This window comes from Pituophis catenifer, unplaced genomic scaffold, assembly GCF_029215685.1.
Source record: "Pituophis catenifer annectens isolate HBS135680 unplaced genomic scaffold, rPitCat1.0.hap2 SCAF_1, whole genome shotgun sequence".
Lineage (NCBI taxonomy): Eukaryota > Metazoa > Chordata > Lepidosauria > Squamata > Colubridae > Pituophis > Pituophis catenifer.
The window spans coordinates 2,662,849-2,681,795 of record NW_027256881.1 but is presented as its reverse complement, the minus strand read 5'-3'; the positions used below and the strand labels follow the sequence as shown (position 1 = coordinate 2,681,795).

General features: G+C 44.9%; 1 protein-coding gene across 1 annotated transcript in view; it reads right to left on the bottom strand.

Moving 5' to 3' along the window:
- Positions 1–339: 339 nt before the first annotated feature.
- The window catches only part of TBX4 (T-box transcription factor 4), a 55,409-nt gene continuing 36,801 nt past the window's right edge, over positions 340–18,947 (bottom strand). Inside the window, exons 6-8 of the mRNA XM_070945059.1 lie at positions 7,864–7,952; positions 7,096–7,337; positions 340–977 (exon numbers count right to left, since the gene is read on the bottom strand). Coding sequence (XP_070801160.1) covers positions 340–977; positions 7,096–7,337; positions 7,864–7,952 — 969 coding nt within the window. The remainder of the gene's footprint in view (positions 978–7,095; positions 7,338–7,863; positions 7,953–18,947) is intronic.

The following is an 18,947-nucleotide window of genomic DNA, read 5'->3' as shown; positions in this document are numbered from 1 at the left end:
ATAGGCATGAGCAATAAATCAGCTTAACTGGAACTTAATTTGTACTCCTGATTCTTTGCGCCTGACAGGAACTCAGTACGGGATGCGTCTCTCTAAGAGGGAAATACCTGACTGGATCACTGGAACGGGGGTCCATGTTGCTGAGCCAAATCTCTTCCACTGAACCGACCCCCACTACCCCTCCCAACAAAGTTCCTCTGGCGTTGCGCAGAAAGTTCCCAACACCCACAGAAATACAGGTCTGCTTAGATGATGTGGACATGCAAGGCATCCGTGGATATTCACACTGAATTAACCGCCCGGGAGCAGCAAATCGAATCCTCGTGATGACACGTAGAATCATCCATCAGTCCAGTTGTCCACTGTGCCCACTCCTGGATGATACTGTAAAGAGGGTTCCCTGGACAAGGAGAAAGTCTGGGAGTACAGAAACTCGTTGGCCGCGCTTAAGTGGGGCGACGGGAGCTTCCTCTCGCCCATCCGTTCTCTGGGGAAGGACGATCCAGGGATTCTTTCGCGGGGTTGGGAGAGCTGATTATAGACGGTGAAAGGGCTGTTGCCCGGCGGCTGGGACCCTTGGCCGGCGATGGGTGGGAGGCGTGGCATCATGGTGGTAGCGGTGAAATGAGCGGGGAAAGGCTGGTACGGGACAGTCTCCATGGTCTGAACGCTGTAACTGGTGTAAGGTGCAACGGAGGTCCACATATTGCAGCTCAGAGGGGGAGGGGGAGGAGGAGGAGGTGGGGGAGGAGGAGGAGGAGGTGGGGGAGGAGGCAGATCTTCCACCCCCGACACGCTTGCAATTTCAGAGCCGGAGTACATGCACGCTTCCCGTGGGGTCACATCACTGCAGTACGCGGGGCTCAACATCTGTTGGTCGTAGGGTGGTGGCGACCGAAAGTAGGGGTCATCTCCAGGGGAAGAAGTTGGTTCCAGGTACGAGCGTTTGCAGGGTAAGTCCAGATGCCGGGCCCCTTCTGTGAATGTGGAAAGAATTCTTTTTAATCCTTGGTTTTATCGTACGGGTAGACCCCACATGACGATATAATGACCCTTCAAAGTTACAATGCACGAGTAGTCCTCGACTTATTACAACCACCACTGAGCCCAAAATTTCCTGGTTGCAAAAGGTGAGCCCAAGACCCTGGGGCACTGCAACTGTCATAATTTATTTTATTTTTATTTCCAATTTATATACCGCCCTTCTCCCTAAGGACTCAGGGCAGTGTACAGCCAGAATTAAGAACATGAAATACAAATATTAAAAAACAATTAAAATATATATAAATTTGGCCCAAAAATTAAAAATCACAAACCAATTAAAACATTTAAAAATTTCTTCTTAAGCCAGCCTGGCTGGCTGGAAAAAGTGGGTTTTAAGGGCATGGCGGAAGGCGCTGAGGTCTTGGATTCTCCTTATCTCTGGGGGCAACTGATTCCAGAGGGTAGGTGCCCCCACAGAGAAGGCCCTCCCCCTGGGGGTCACCAGCCTACATTGTTTGGCTGATGGCACCCTGAGGAGGCCCTCTCTATGGGAGCGCACGGGTCGATGGGAGGTCGTCGGTAGCAGCAGGCGGTCTCGAAGATAGCTAGGCCCGATGCCATGGAGCATAATTAATTAAATTAAATTATAATTAATATGCCAGGGGTCAGAAAACGATGGAGATGCTCAGTCATCCAGGTCACGCTTATCCCAAAGGTGCTTTTTCAAGAGGTAACTGGATTTTCTTTGTTTTTTTTTCTTTGAAGGCATTTCGTTTTTCCTCCAAGAAACTTCTTCAGTTCTGACTGGAGGGTGGAGGAATGGAAGGATGTATATTCCTTGCAGACAGCTGGTCGTTTGCATTCTTTTAGAGAGTCATTGAGGCCGCTTGGAGGTTTATCTGTGATGTCAGGGTTTGAAAGAGGGGTGAAAGAAGCCATCTATGTCCAAATTGAGCAGCCCTCTCTCAACAGAGGAGGAGGGATATGACATCATCATTCTCCAGTCTACAACACGGTCCTTTCAGCAATTCCAAGAAGGCTCCACACCCATTTTCACTACTCAGGTGACCCCCAAGGACACAGGTAAACCTCCAGGCGGCCTCAACGACTCTCCAAAAGGATGCAAATGACCAGCTGTCTGTAAGGAGTACAAATCCTTCCATTCCCCACCATCCAGTCAGAGCTGAAGAAGCTTTTTGGATGAGAAGAAGCGAAACGTCTTGAAAGAAAGAACAAGAAAGTCCAGTGGCCTCTCGAGAAAAGCATCTCTGGGACATGCCAGGTGTCGGCACCTGAATTTTGATCACGTCCCCTTGAGGATGCTGCAACAGTGGTACGTGTGAAAAACGATTATAAGTCACTTTTCTTTAGGGCTCTTGTAACTTCCAACGGTCACTAAACAAATATTTGTAGGTCGAGGATTAGCTGTAGCTTCTCCTCCTTAATTAAAACGGTCAGTTTTGCTCTCTCCGCCATCACTTCACCTTCCGTTCTTCCATTCGCTTAACAACTGTGGCAAGCAAGGTTGTAAAATGGGGCAAAACTCCCTTAATAACTCTCTTCCTTAGCACCAGAAATTTGGGGCTCAATCGTGGTCGTATGTTGTAGACTATCTGTATCTATTTTTGTTTTCTATTTGGAAACCACTTCTGGACTTTCTGCTTAAAACGGGGGGGGGGGGGGAATGAAACTTTTGATTTTAGGTTTTGATTATAGAAATGTTGTAAAATGTAAAGAAAAAGGTCGAAGCTGTATTATTTCTCTAATTTACTGCAACGGTGAAAGTCAGAAGCTATTACTTTTTGTCTCTATCAGCATTTTTCTCTTACCTTTGCTTATTTTCCTAACTTTTGTTTCTTGCATATTTTTATCTTGCAATGAAATTAAATTAAAATTTAAAAAAATTAAAAATGTAGCTCCTCCTTTCTTCTTTCCCTAACTTAAGCTTAGTTCCTTCCAGTCTCCTTATCCAGTCCTCGACTTACGACCATAATTGAGCCCAAAATTGCTGTTGTAAAGTGAGACAGTTGTGAAGTGACTTTTGCCCCATCTTACGACCTTTCTTGCCTAATTGTTAAGCGACTCACTGCCGTTGTTAAGTGAGTAACACGGTTATTAAGTGAACCTGGCTTCCCCATTGACTTTGCTGGTCAGAAGGTCACAAAGGGTGATCATTTGACCCCTGGATACGGCAACCGTCACAAATATGAGTCAGTTGCCAAATGTCTGGATTTTGATCGCATGACCACGGGGATGCTGCAAAGGTCATAACTGTGAAAAACGGTCATAAGTCACTTTTTTCAGTGCCGTTGTAACTTTGAATGGTCACTAAATGAACTGTTGTAAGTCGAGGACTACCTGGATCTGATAGATTGATTTTATGCAAAATTAGATTTGACCACTGCTTCTCCTTGGCATAGAATAGATCAGTAATGGCTAACCTTTTTGCCATCGCGTGCCTGGAGGGGGGGCCTGGGGGGGGTGTCGCGCACACGTGTGCCCACACCCATAATTCTATGCGCCCCGCCACTGTGCATGCGTGTGTGACCCCCCGCTCTCCCCCACTCCTGGCATGCGATGGCACAGTAGGCCCGTTTCTCTCTCTCCCCAGGCTCCAGAGCCTTTCTAGGAGATTGGGGAAGGCAAAAAACGGCCTTCCCCACCCCTGGAGGCCCTCCGGAGGCCGAAAATGGCCTATTTGCCAACTTCTGGTGGGACCGGAAGGGGGGGAAGGTCGTTTTCGCCCTCCCCAATCTCCTAGAAAGGCTGTGGAGGCGGGGGAGAACAAAAAATGGGACTTCTGGTCCCACCAAAAGTTGGCAAACAGGCCATTTCCAGCCTCCGGAGGGCCTCAGGGGGTGGTGGGGAAGGCTTGTTTTTCTCTCTCCCCAGGCTCCAGAGCTTTCTAGGTGCTTGGGGAGGGCGAAAACGGCCTTCCCGTTTTCTATTTTCAGCCTATTTTCCTATTTCGGCCCAGAAGGCCCGAAAATCAGCTGGCCGGCACGCGCATCTGCACCAGAGCTGAGCTCGCGTGCCCACTGATATGGCTACATGTGCCACCTGTGGCACGCGTGCCATAGGTTCACCATCACGGGAGTAGATAGTCCTTAATTATGCAGTTTAATTTTTCTTTTTAAAAAATTGATCCAGACCATAATAAATTGCTTAAGAAAACTACCGTAACAGCCGAATCTCATCACCTTATTTTATTCCTCAAAGGATTTTCCTTGTTAGTTAAAAAAAAAAGACAGAAAGCAGCTAATCCTATCAATCTTAATTTCCAGGATTTTGTTTCCTCATCTGAGAATTTCAGTGAGTTGAGCTGTTTCCTCATATCCAACAGTGACTTTTTTTGCAAACTTTGACATGAAACATGCGGCAACGTTTTGATAACTTCTGCTTTTGACAAGTTCAAGGAGCCGTAACACAACTTATTGTGAGCGCTTTCCAGCAGCAACAACTGTGCATTACATTTGCCAGGAGCCCTCTTCGGGGAGCCTGGAGAAATCTTGCAAGATAAAACTAAGACTTATTGATTAAAAAAAAAAACACAAGAAGAAGGAAAAAAATCTACTTGTTCAGAAAATATCTCCTTTCTTATCTGACAGGGTTCTGGAGTCAAGACGTTTTGCTAATGGTTATGAGTTGCCCTGAAATGCTTTTTAAAATTGTTGTTCTTAGATTTGTATCCTGCGTTTTTACACACACATACAATTAACTCAAAGTAGTAAATATGCGTAATATTCCTTTCTCATCCCATTTCCCCTCAACAACCCTGTGATGTAGGTTGGGATGAGACAGAGAACCTGGCCCAAAGCCACCCATCCAGTTTCTGTCCTAAGGCAGGACTAGAACTCACAGTCTCCTGATGATTGACCCATAGTAACTTTCCACGACTAAGGCATAAAAGGTGAGACTAGAACTCATGGTCTCCTGGTGATTGGTCCAAAGTCACCCTGCCAGCTTTCATGCGTAAGGTGAGACTAGAATTCACAGTGTCCTATTGATGGGCCCAGAGTCACTTAGCTGGCTTTTATGCCTAAGGCTGAACTAGAACTCACTGTCTCCTAGTGACTGGCCCCAAAGTCACAGAGCCGGCTTTCATGCCTAAAGCAGGACTAGAACTCACCGTCTTCTGGTGATTGGCCCAAAATCACTTAGCTGCTTTAATGCCTAAGGTAGAGCTAGAACTCACAGTTTCCTGGTGATTAGCTCAAAATCACCCAGCCGGTTTTCATGCCTAAAGCAGGATTAGAACTCACAGTCTCCTGGTGATTGGCCCAAAGTCACTTAGCTGGCTTTCATACCTAAGGTAGAACTAGAACTCACAGTCTCCTAGTGATTGGCCCAAAGTCACTTAGCTGGTTTTCATGCCTAGGGTAGAACTAGAATTCACGGTCTCCTGGTGATTAGCTCAAAATCACCCAGCCAGTTTTCATGCCTAAAGCAGGATTAGAACTCACAGTCTCCTAGTGATTGGCCCAAAGTCACTTAGCTGGTTTTCATGCCTAGGGTAGAACTAGAATTCACGGTCTCCTGGTGATTAGCTCAAAATCACCCAGCCAGTTTTCATGCCTAAAGCAGGATTAGAACTCACAGTCTCCTGGTGATTGGCCCAAAGTCACTTAGCTGGCTTTCATACCTAAGGTAGAACTAGAACTCGCGGTCTCCTGGTTTCTAAGCCAGCACCTTCACTACAACACCAAACTGGATCCCTTATATTGAAAATAAATGGCACAAATTAATTTATTTCGGTCAAAGGGTGGCAGAACTGGCAATGTTAATGATTAATAACTATTTGTAGACCTGCTATGTAAAGCGGAGGGAGAATTTATTGTTTTCTCTTTTGTTTTTAGCATCCAGCCGGGGTAGATTTTATCCTGTATGCTTAACGTTAATTTTATTTGATATTTGGGTTACTTTTTCTTCTTTTTTGTACACCAATCTTTTTCTTTCTTTTTCGTTGTTGTTAATGCTGGATACATGGTTTTGGGGGGGTGTTTTGGTTTGTTGGTGTTTCTGTTTTGTATTTTTTTTTTTTTTATGATCCAAGAAAATGAATTTATTTAAAAGGCAAAAATATATCTCCCCATCCCCGGTCCATCTTGTTGCCTAACCCAGGAGTGAGCTGCTGGGGGTTTGCAGGGGTTCGGGAGAACCTCTAACTAAGATTCTGTGCAGTTTGGAGAACCCCCAAATCCCACTCCTGGCTGGCCCCTCCCGCCCTGCCCCTCCCAGGAGTCCCTATGCGGCCCATTTTGGATGCAGGTAAGTGCAGTGCACACACGGAGACTCAGAGAGGGTAAAAAACGGATCTACCAGAAGTTCGGGCCTCCAGGGGGCCTCCGGAGCCTGGGGAGGCCATTTTCACCCTCCCGGTGGCTGGAGAAAAGCCTCCAGAGCCCAGGGAGCAGCAGTGGGTTGCTCCCAGTTCGCACTGGTTCTCAAGAACCGGTAGTAAAAAATTTGTCGTAGTTCGGAGAACCGGTAATAACATTGGCTGGCCACGCTCCCAAGCCGGTCCCCGGCCTGGTTGCCGCTCGCTTACCCCGCCCACTTCATCAGAGGCTTTTTTTTTTAACTTTTAAAAGCATTTTTTCTACAACCTTAAGAGGTTACAGAAAAAAATGCTTTTAAAAGCCTCTGACGATCAGGCAACTCAGCCGGGATCGCCGGAGGCTTTTAAAGGCATTTTTTTTCCTACAACCTCTTTGGCTAAAGAAGTTGTAGAAAAAATGCTTTTAAAAGCCTCTGGCGATCCCAGCTGACTTGCCTGATCGTCAGAGGCTTTTAAAAGCATTTTTTTCTGTAACCTCTTAAGGTTGTAGAAAAAATGCTTTTAAAAGTAAAAAAAAAAAAAAAGTTGGCCACGCCCACCGAGTCACATTACCCCCACCACCAAGCCACTCCCACAAAATAAGCCACGCTCACAGAACCGGTAGTAAAAAAATTTAGAACCCACCCCTGCCAGGGAGGGCAAAAAACCCCCCCTCCGGCCATGATGCAGGAGGCCGACTAGGCCACGCCCACCATGGTCACACCCACCAGCAACCGGGCAGAGAACCCCTTCTTAAAATTTTTGAAGGCCCCCCCCCCCCCCCCCGGCCTTACCTCTCCGTTTCAGACAGTGGTAGAAAAGCCCAGATTCCCTCTGTGCCGGGAAGGTGTTCAAGGGCAGGTCCTGAGCATCTGAGCTGGCGAATTGCATGTGGGCGCCGTTCTCATACTGGTAGTGGTGGAGACCTTGGTGGCTTCCGTGAGGCGGACTGAGGTCCGATTTTGCGGAGAGTTGGCCGTGCGTGGAGACCAACCTCTGCCTCATGATGGTCTTCGAGATCACGGGATACTCTTTGCTGCAAACGTTAGCGGAAATCAAATTTAGAATAGAGGCGGAAGGGACCTTGGAGATCTTCTAGTCCAGCCCCCTGTTCAAGCAGGAAAACAAATGCCATTTCAGATAAGGACCTGTCTAGCCATGGAGGCCAATAATAGGCCACTGTGGGGGCATGCAGCCCCCCAGGCCCCGTTTTGGACAGCAGGTTCCGTCCCGTGAACACCCCCTCCCCCCCCCCAGCACACGGAGGAGAACTACAATGCTGTTCCGGCCCTCAAAGAAATCCAGTTTGACACTGCTGACTTAGAATATAATTTTTCAAGACTCCCAAAGTGCTTTTATTACCAAAAGGCAACTGGACTTCCTTGGTAGTTTTCCTTGAAAACGTTTCGCTTCTCGTCCCAGAAGCTTCTTCAGTTCTGTTCAGTTCAGCTTCCGGGATGAAAAGCGTAACGTTTTCGAGCACCTTTGGGACAAACCGTGATCTGAATGATCTCCATAAACAATATTTCCAGACGTTTCTTAAAAATTTTCCTTCACCCCACCTTTGTAATCTTGCCACGCGGAGGTCAGTGTCGTCGCTCCCTCGGAAGCCTTTGGCAAACGGGTTATTCTCTATCTTCAGCTGGGTGATCTTTCAAGAGAAAGGGAGGGGGGGGAAGGTTACATCCAGTTTGGCACAAGCCAGGATTCTTAGTCAGTTGAAGGCAAACAGAGGTTTCATAGATTTGAAACTGTAAGAACAGGAAACCTCAAACTTTATCCGGATATGGAGCAGGTTATAGGTCAGTGATGGCTAACCTTTTTGCCATCGTGTGCCAAAAGTGGGGGTCGTGTGGGGGGGGGTCAATCGTGTCTGTGGCCACACCCATAATTCAATACTCCCCGCGCTGTGCCCCCCCCGCTTTTGGCACGCGATGGCAAAACGGTTACTGGTGGGCCCGGTAGGCCCATTTTTCACCCTCCCCAGTCACCAGAGGCTTTCTTGGAGCCTGGGGAGGGCAAAAACGGCCTTCTCCACCCCCCCAGAGACCCTCCGGAGGCCTTAAATGGCGCATTTCCTGACTTCCGGTGGGCCCAGAAGGCCCGAAAATCAGCTGGCGGAGCTGAGCTAGGGCAACACACGCGAGCCATAGATTCACCATCACGGTTATAGGTAGTCTTCAACTTACAACCCCAACTGAGTCTTAAATTTCTGTTGCTAAAATGAGGCCCGTTGTTAAGGGACTTTTCCCATGACCCTTTTCCTACAGTTGTTAAGCGAATCACTGCAGCTGTTAAATGAATCATGCAGTCATTAAGCAAGTCTGGCTTCCCCCCATTGATATTGCTTATTGGAAGCCAGCTAGGAAAGTGACAAATGGTGATCACGTGACACACACACACACCCCACCGGAACACCACAACCATCCTAAATACATAACAATTGCCAAGAACCTGAAGTTTGATCATATGACCCTGGGGATGCTGCAACAGTCATAAGTGTGAAAACCTGTCATAAATCACTTTCTTCAGTGTTGTTGTTCCACCTTTGGCATGGAAGTCATCTGGTGACTTTAAACCATTCACAAGGAGACATTGAGGTCTAGTTCCATTTTAGGCATGAAAGCCAGCTGGGTGACTTTGGGCCAATCACCAGGAGACAGTGAGTTCTAGTTCCATATTAGGCATGAAAACCAACTGGGTGACTTTGGGCCAATCACCAGGAGACGGTGAGTTCTAGTTCCATATTAGGCATGAAAACCAGCTGGGAGACTTTGGGCCAATCACCAGGAGACGGTGAGTTCTAGTTCCATATTAGACATGAAAACCAGCTGGGTGACTTTGGGCCAATCACCAGGAGACGGTGAGTTCTAGTTCCATATTAGGCATGAAAAGCAACTGGGTGACTTTGGGCCAATCACCAGGAGACGGTGAGCTCTAGTTTCATTTTAGGAATGAAAAGAAACTGGGTGACTTTGGGCCAATCACCAGGAGACGGTGAACTCTAGTTCCATTTTAGGCATGAAAGTCGTCTGGGTGACTTTGGGCCAATCACCAGGAGACTGTGAACTCTAGTTCCATTTTAAGCATGAAAGTCATCTGGGTGACTTTGGGCCAATCACCAGGAGATGGTGAGTTCTAGTTCCATATTAGGCATGAAAAGCAACTGGGTGACTTTAGGCCAATCACCAGGAGACGGTGAGTTCTAGTTCCATATTAGGCATGAAAACCAACTGGGTGACTTTGGGCCAATCACCAGGAGATGGTGAGTTCTAGTTCCATATTAGGCATGAAAAGCAACTGGGTGACTTTAGGCCAATCACCAGGAGACGGTGAGTTCTAGTTCCATATTAGGCATGAAAAGCAACTGGGTGACTTTGGGCCAATCACCAGGAGACGGTGAGTTCTAGTTCCATATTAGGCATGAAAAGCAACTGGGTGACTTTGGGCCAATCACCAGGAGACGGTGAGTTCTAGTTCCATATTAGGCATGAAAAGCAACTGGGTGACTTTGGGCCAATCACCAGGAGACGGTGAATTCTAGTTCCATTTTAGGTATGAAAACCAGCTGCATGACTTTGGGCCAATTATCAGGAGACGGTGAGTTCTAGTTTCATCTTAGCCATGAAAACCAACTGGGTGATTTTGGGCCAATCACCAGGAGACGGTGATTTCTAGTTCCATATTAGGCATGAAAAGCAACTGGGTGACTTTGGGCCAATCACCAGGAGACGGTGAGCTCTAGTTTCATTTTAGGCATGAAAACCAACTGGGTGACTTTATTTATTTTATTTTATTTTATTTTATTGAATTTGTATACCGCCCTACTCCCGAAGGACTCAGGGCGGTGAACAGCCATAGAATAAAACATATAAATACAAAATTTAAAATAGAATAAAACAAATTAAATAATTTGTCTGAACAAATTTAAAACCCCAATAATTTAAAACCAAATTTAAAATTTCCATTTAAAAAGGGGAAAGACTTAGGTCAGGCCAGCTTGATGAAATAAGAAAGTCTTGAGCGCGTGACGGAAGGTACACAGATCCGGGACTTTGGGCCAATCACCAGGAGATGGTGAGCTCTAGTTCCATATTAGGCATGAAAAGCAACTGGGTGATTTTGGGCCAATCACCAGGAGATGGTGAGTTCTAGTCCCACCTTAACCATTTTGGCCAATCCCTTTATGTCAGCCCAATCCATGTCGCAGGATTGTTGTCATGTGGAAAATAAGAAGAAGGAGTTTTATGCATGTATGTTACATGTAAAGATGAGATTAAAAAGATCTTGCATAAATTTTTAAAAAATATTTTTAAATTAAAAAAAAAAACTTTCCTTCTCACCCCCACTGCTAGGGATCTGGAAAGGCCTTTTTCAGAATTGCTTTCCGTCCACCAGCTGCCTGTGTGACCCATCATCCCACCAAGATTGTTCTGATGAAATTTGGCAGAACATTTGGCAGAAAACGTTGACAGCCCAATTTGAGGCTTTAGAAATAAATAATAGGAATATTACAATGCCATCTGTTTTGTTTTACTTCCCTCTGCCTAACTCCCCAAAATGGAAAAAAAAAACAAAAACCAGCCAGAAGTTCAGTCTTTGCTACCCTGTTTCCCCGAAAATAAGACCCAACCGGAAAATAAGTCCTAGCATGATTTTTCAGGATGCTCGTAATATAAGCCCACCCCACAAAATAAGCCCCAGTTAAGATTGTCAGCCAGAGGGGTGCATTTAGTACCGTATTTTCCCCAAAATAAGCCCTAACCAGAAAATAAGCCCTAATGCGTCTTTTGGAGCAAAAATTAATATAAGACCCTTATTTTCGGGGAAACACAGTATAGCTACCACATAGTTGGTCTATTGCCTCCGGCCTTGGTAAAGAATCCTAGGTAGAGATAGCTGGAAGGGACCTTTTTTTTTTTTAAATTTGATTTATATGCCGCCCTTCTCTGGAGACTCAGGGCGGCTTACAATGCGCTAAGCAATAGCCTTGATCCTTTTGTATATTTATACAAAGTCAGCTTATTGCCCCCACAATCTGGGTCCTCATTTCACCTACCTTTGAAAGGATGGAAGGCTGAGTCAACCTTGAGCCTGGTGAGATTCGAACTTACAGTAATTGCAGACAGCTGGTGTTAATCACAATGCTTTTAGTCTGCTGAGCCACCTTGAGGTCTTCTAGTCCAGCCCCTCCTCCCGCCCAAGGAGGAATCCCAGACAAATGGCTCCCCACCAACCATGCTTGAAATCCTCCAGGAATGGTGTCCTCACAACTCCAGGAAAACGACGGTTCCTTTGTGTAGTAGCTGTCATGACTGGGAAATTTATGTCCTACTAAAATGCTCATTGGTATGAGTTAGAACAATTAAATCAGTGGAACTACTTGCCTCCAGAAGTTGTGAATGCTCCAACACTGGAAGTTTTTAAAATGTTAGATAACCATTTAGCGGTGTAGGACAGTGATGGCTAACTTTTTTGCCATCATGTGCCAGGAGCGGGGGGAGGGGTTGCGTGCGCGCGGGCCCACACCCATAATTCTGCCCCCATGCATGCACACGTGACCCCCCCATGCTCCCCACGTTCCTGGCACGCGATGGCATGGTAGGCCCATTTTTTGCTCTCCCCAGCCTCCAGAGCCTTTCTAGGAGTCTGGGGAGGGCGAAAACAGCCTTCCCCACCCCACCCGGAGGCCCTCTGGAGGCCGAAAACGGCCCGTTTGCCAACTTCCAGTTGGACCATTTGTCACTCTGAAGTGCTGTAGGGTTTCCTGCCTAAGCAGAGGGTTGGACTAGAAGACCTCCAAGGTCCCTTCCAACTCTGTTATTCTATTCTATTCTATTCTATTCTATTCTATTCTATTCTATTCTATTCTATTCTATTCTATTCTATTACCTTTAACTGGGTGAAACTTTGAACGGTCACTAACGAACGGTAGTGAATCAAAAACCACCTGTATTTCAAACCTCAGTTCTCTCACAGGTATATTATTCTCTGAATATTTTATTTGTTCATTGGTTGAATTCATATGCCATCCATCTCACTGTCAAGCAAAGCAGGGCGCCTTGCTTACCCCGTCGTAAAAACAAGCGCGAGACCCTAAAAAACCTTCAATTTTAAAATGAACAGAGATTAAATTTGTAAACCTCCTCTGTTTCTTAGACCAACAGAAGGCGGCAGCCTTGAGCCAACCTTGGCTGATCTCCAATGCTAAGGAGGACAGGAGAATAGGAGACCACTTGGAAATCTAACAGCTGGATTTTGACCATCCCCTGCAGATGTTCCTCAAGTAATACCTGGAAAACTGTCTTCTTTTCTGGAGAGAAGGGCTTCCTATCCACTGCTGGTATCTCCTACCAGTAGCAATTTAATAAACCACCTCAGACCACAAAAGGCTATCGCTTTCCCCGCAAACCAGCATTCAGCCAAACTTAGCTTCTTTTTTGGTGATGTTATTCACAAGAAGCTTTTCCTGGCTGCAGCTGCCAGAATTTTCTGGCTGGGAAGTTGTTTTTTTTTAATCTCCCTTTTCCGGGCTTCTCGCTGCAAGTGATTTACACCCAAATTCCCCTTTCCCCTCCGTTGCTTAGTGTTACGCACAACCTGGAGTCCTTCTGCTCTTATTCTTAGTGGGCTGGTTATTTATTTTATTCCCTTTTGCTCACTTTTTCAGCCCTTGATAGGATAGAGAGAACTTTAATAAAACATATGAAGAACGGTTGCAGGAACTGGGTATGCCTAGTCTGATGAAAAGAAGGACTAGGGGAGACATGATAGCAGTATATTCCAGTATCTCAGGGATTGCCACAAAGAAGAGGGAGTCAAGCTATTCTCCAAAGCACCTGAAGGCAGGACAAGAAGCAATGGGTGGAAATTAACCAAGGAGAGAAGCAACCTAGAACGAAGGAGAAACTTCCTGATAGTTGGAACAATTAATGAGTAGAACAACTTGCCTCCCGAAGTTGTAAATCTCTAAACACTGGAATAGGTTGGATAACCATTTGTCGGAAATGGGGTAGGGTTTCCTGCCTCCCTTGAGGAGCACCCGGAGGCTCCAACTGGTCCAGAATACGGCCGCGCAGGTGATTATGGGAGCGACGTGGCACTCCCATGTAACACCTCTCCTGCACGAGCTGCACTGGCTCCTGGTGGTCTTCCGGGTGCGCTTCAAGATGTTGGTTCTCACCTTTAAAGCGCTCCATGGCTTAGGGCCAGGGTATTTACGAGACCGTCTGCTGCTACCGATAACTTCCCACCGGCCAATACGCTCCCACAGAGAGGGCCTCCTCAGGGTGCCGTCGGTCAAGCAATGTTGGCTGGTGGCCCCCAGGGGGAGAGCCTTCTCTGTGGGGGCACCCGCCCTGTGGAATGAGCTACCTCCCGGAATACGGCTGATTCCGGATCTCCGCACTTTCCGTAAGGCCCTGAAGACATTTTTATTTCAGCAAGCCAGCCTGGCCTGAATAGGTTTTATGGGTTAGTTTTTTAATTGTATTGCTAGGGGTTTTAAATTGGGGCGGCTGTTTAATTTAATTTATTTTTAATTATTTTAACTTTTATATTGTATGTTATTTTAATTCTCGGCTGTTCACCGCCCTGAGTCCCTTCGGGGAGAGGGGCGGGATATAAATTTAATAAATAAATAAAATAAACTTTGAACTCTGTATCTATGAACGGTTGCTAAACAAATGATTGTAAGTCGAGGACCCCCTGAATCAAAAAAAACGATAATGATAGGAGTCTATGGAGAGTGACAATCTTCCAGGTCATGCTTGTCCCAAAGGTGCTTTTTCAAAAGGCAGCTGAACTTGAAAGTCTTAGTGGTCAACCAATTAAATATGAGCCAACAATGTGCGGGTTCAGCCAAAAAAGCCAATGCAATCCTGAGTGGCATTAACAGAAGGATTGAATCAAGATCAAGGGAGATATTAATACCACTCTATAAAGCCTTAGTAAGACCACACCAAAAATACTGCATCCAGTTTTGGTCATCACACTATAAAAAAGATGTTTGAGACTCTAGAAAGAGTGCGGAGAAGAGCAAACAGGATGATTAGGGGGCTGGAGGCTAAAACATACGATGAACGGTTGCAGGAGCTGGGAATCATGGCTAGTCTAGTGAAGAGAAGGACCAGGGGAGACAGGATAGCCGCCTTCCAATATTTGAGGGGCTGCCACAGAGAGGAAGGGGTAAAGCTATTTTCCAAAGCATCCGAAGGCCAGACTAGGAATAATGAATGGAAACTGATCAAGGAGAGATTCAACCTGGAAATAAGGAGGAATTTTCTGACAGTGAGAACAATCAACCAGTGGAACAGCTTCAGAAGTTGTGGGAGCTTCATCACTGGAATCCTTCAAGAAGAGACTGGCCAGCCACTTGTCAGAAATGGTATAGGGTCTCCTGCTTGAGCAGAGGGTTGGACTAGATGACCTACAAGGTCCCTTCCAACTCTGTTACTCTGTATGATTCTGTATTCTTTGTTTTTCCTTGAAGACATTTCACTTTTCATCTAAGAAGCTTCTTCAGTTCTGGCTGAAGCTTATTAGATGAGAAGCGAAACGTCTTCAAGGAAAAACGAAGACAGTCCTGTTGCCTTTTGCAAAAAGCCCCTTTGGGACAATAACGACAAGAAGAAGCCTGGATAGCTCAACAGACAGAGGTCTGTAATTTAACACCAGCTGTCTGCAATTAAAGTAAGATCGAATCCCGCCAGGCTCAAGGTTGACTCAGCCTTCCATCCTTTCTAAGGTGGGTAAATTGAGGACTCAGTTTGTGGGGGCAATAAGGTGACTTTGTATAAATATACAAAAGTATGAAGGCTATTGCTTAACGCATTGTAAGCTGCCCTGAGTCTCCGGAGAAGGGCGGCATATAAATCAAATTTAAAAAAAAAAGAAGAGTCCCATTTCTTTTATCTCGTTTTTGTCCAGGTATTCCTCTCTCTCTCTCTCTCTCTCTCTCTCTCTCTCTCTCTCTCTCTCTCTCTCCCAAATTAGGCATCAAATTAAGCTTTTTTCCTCCTTTTCTTTGTTCCTATAAAGATGGAAGCCAATGAGGCCTGGAACAATCTGTTTCTGGAGTGCAGCTTTGAAGCCCAGCGCTAAGAAAGCTGTGTCTCAACCTCATTTAATGTAGAAATATTACCCCCTTCTTAAGACTGACGTTTTAAGAGGGTCCTCAGGGCAGATATCTTTCCATAAAGGTTTCTCAGAAAACGCAGCGGCTTCTGGACAGCTTCACTTTGCAACTGACAATCTTCCCCCAGGTGAACAAAGTTATATAGAGGCTCTCGGTTCCTCCCGGCTGCCTGAATCAAACATTTTTTTAAAAAATTTTCTCCGTTGGGATCCCCATATCAAAAACAACTTACCTTATGTGTGGCCAGAGCCTGAAAATAACATTTAACACAGCGCAGTACTTAAAACAAAATGGTTCAGTTGAGATCTGCATACGTGGGGAGTGATTGGGGTAGATTGTAAGGGTGGCACCGAAATATAATTATAGGTTATGGTCTTTTTATTTCTATTTTACATATTTATGTATTAAATTATATTGTATCTTATCCTATAATTATTGTATTTCACCTTACTATTATTTTAAATTGTTTGTATAGGATTTCATTGGTGATATGTGTTTTTTTAAAAGTTTTTAATTTTTATTTCTCATAAACACATTTACATGTACAGTCATTTCCATCATTTGTCATTCATCTTTTCTTTTAATTTTAATTTTTACTTTTTCAGGACTGCTCTTTTACCCTTTTCCTTTACTCCAACCTTTCTTCTTCTCCTCCCCTTCTCTTCCTTCCTCTTTCTCCTCCTACTTCCTTCGTTCTTCCTCTCCTTCTCTTTCCTACTTCCCTTTCTCTTCCCCCACTCCTCTCTTCTTCCCTCCTTCTAACCTTCTCCTCTGATCCTCTTTCCCCTCCCTTTTCTTCCTCTCCTTTTCCCTTTCTTCTTTCTCCTCTCCTCTCTTCTCCTTCCTCTCTCTCTACTCCTTCCCCTCTCTCCTGTTGTTTCCCTTTTCAGTTCAATCTAAAGTGGTATTCGAGCAGCCGCAATTTCCTAATTATCTTTATTCTCATTTCAATTTCTTCCTCAATTATTATTTATTTTTATTTCATCGTTTGCGTACATTTTTATAATGTGATATGTGTTTGAACCTTGTGCTTTGATATGGTCTGCCCTATAGGCTAATCAATAAAGCTATAATAATAATATTTTTTTCTGTCTGTTTTCTGCTAAAGTAGGATCTCTCTCTCTCACACACACACACACACAGAGAGGCCTGGTTTCCTTCACCCCACCTCTGTATCCGGTCTGGCTTTTCCTAAATTGACCCGAGCCCATCCTTGACTGTGCCTGTCAAGGATTTTTTTTAATAAAGCCAGCGCTTTAGATTTCATCAGGAAGCAAGGGGGGGGAGAAAAAAATAAAAAAATTCAGGGGGCCAGTTCCTCCCATAAATTTAATGGCTCTTTAAAGCTTGCAATCCTCTTTTTTGCAGGACTCTGGAGGCATCTGGAGGTCTCCTTTTAAAGCCCGGTGTGGCCCCGTAAAAAAGGGAGTCAGGCCTGGATCCACCAGGGTCAGAAGATCCGGAAGACTTTCTGACTCCCGGTTGATGGACGGTAGCAAATAAATAACAATCGGCTGCCAAAAAAAGCAGAGCATCAAAAGTGGGGGAAAAAACCCCCCTCAGGAACAGATTTTTTTTCTCTGTGAAAAGATTTCAGGCTTAAATTGGGGATGGATGGAAAAACACAGCCCCTCCCCCTTTCCTTCTTCATTGTCTTTGGCTCTAGTTGGTGCCTCCTTGTGAAGTAAAAAAGCAAGAATTACAGTAGTCCTCGATTTACGACCACAACTTATGAGCCCCAAATTTGCACCTGCTAAGGGAGACAGTTGTTAAGTGGGTTTTGCCCCCATTTTTATGACCTTTCTTGCCGTCGTCGTTCAAGCGAACCACTGCCGCTGTTAAATTAGTCCCATGGTCGTTAAGTGAATCTGGCTTCCCCGTTGACTTTGCTTGTCAGAAGGTCACAAAAGGGAATCGTGTGACCGCGGGACACTGCAACCGTCATAAATACGAGTCAGTTGCCAAGCGGTTGAATTTTGGTCACGTGACCATGGGGATGCTGCCTTGGGCGTAAGTGTGAAAAAGGTCATCAGTCACTTTTTTCAGTGTTGTTGCCATTTGAACGGTCACTAAATGAATGGTTATAACTCGAGGACTACCACTAAGGGAAAAAAATGATTTTTTTTTTTTAAATGGATCTTGCAAGGTGAAAGTGAAGGAAAGCCACCTCAGGCCCAGCTCTGGAACCTGATTGGTCAAACATTTTTCCTTTTTTTTTCCTGACTCCAGATTCCTTGGTTCATGCAACATCTGTCTTTATGCCAAATTTCCACAATATTTCAAGAAAGCAACACAGGAGACGGTAAAAAAGTCAAAAGATTGGACCACATTGTTGTAACTTCTGACTTGCATGTTTTGCCACAAATAAAAGAGGTGAGGCCTCAATCACCTGGAGAAGGTGGGGCTTCAAACATCTCGAGAGGGTGGGGCCTCAATCATCTGGAAAGGCGGGGCTTCCGTCACCTGAGAAGGCGGGGCTTCCGTCACCTGAGAAGGTGGGGCCTCAGTCACCTGAAGCAGGTGAGGCTTCAATCATCTCGAGAGGGTGGGGCTTCAAACACTCAAAGAGGGTGGGCCCCTAATCATCTAGAGAAGGTGAGGCTTCAGCCACCTGAGAAGGCGGGGCCTCAAACACCTGGAGAAGGCAGGCCTTGAATCACCTGGGGAGGGTGGGGTTTTAATCACCTGGTCTCTCCAGATGCTCAAAGCCCCGCCCTCTTTTGCTTATGTCAAAAAAACTCAAGATGGCAGCTACAACGATGCGGTCCAGGTTCTGCAGTTCTTTGAAGTGTGGGGCTTGAACCCCATAGTTCTGGCTGCCATTTTGACTTTTTTGACCTGGAAGGTATCTATGGACAAGGACAATGGACAAATCTTTTCCAATAGCTTCTGTTCCAAATTCCTAATTCCACTTCTGACACCTTCCTTACACCTTACAAAAGGCTCCACTTTTCCTTCATGTTCAAACGGCAAGAGATTTTATATATGTATTTATTAAAGAAATTTATATGGCCGCCCAACTCACAGATAGATGAATCTAGGCAGGTTACAACATTAAAAATCCGCAATATGGCTGGCTGGGGAATTCTGGGAGTTGAAGTCCACCCACCTGAAGGTTGCCAAGGTATGTGGTTTTTTAAAATATTTTTTTATTTTTTATATACAAATAATACAAACATAATACATATACATCTAAATACAAAAAAGAAAAGGAAAAAGAAAAGGAAAAAGGAAAAAAACCCAAAACAAATATTACAGTGCACTCCCACGCCCCGGAGACCATTTTTTCCCCCTTATATTTCTTCATCTATTGCATTGCATTGCATTGCATTGCATTGTATTATTATATTATATTATATTATATTATATTATATTATATTATATTATATTATATTATATTATATTATATTATATTATATTATATTATATTATATTATATTATATTATATTATATTATATTATATTATTATATTATATTATATTATATTATATTATATTATATTATATTTT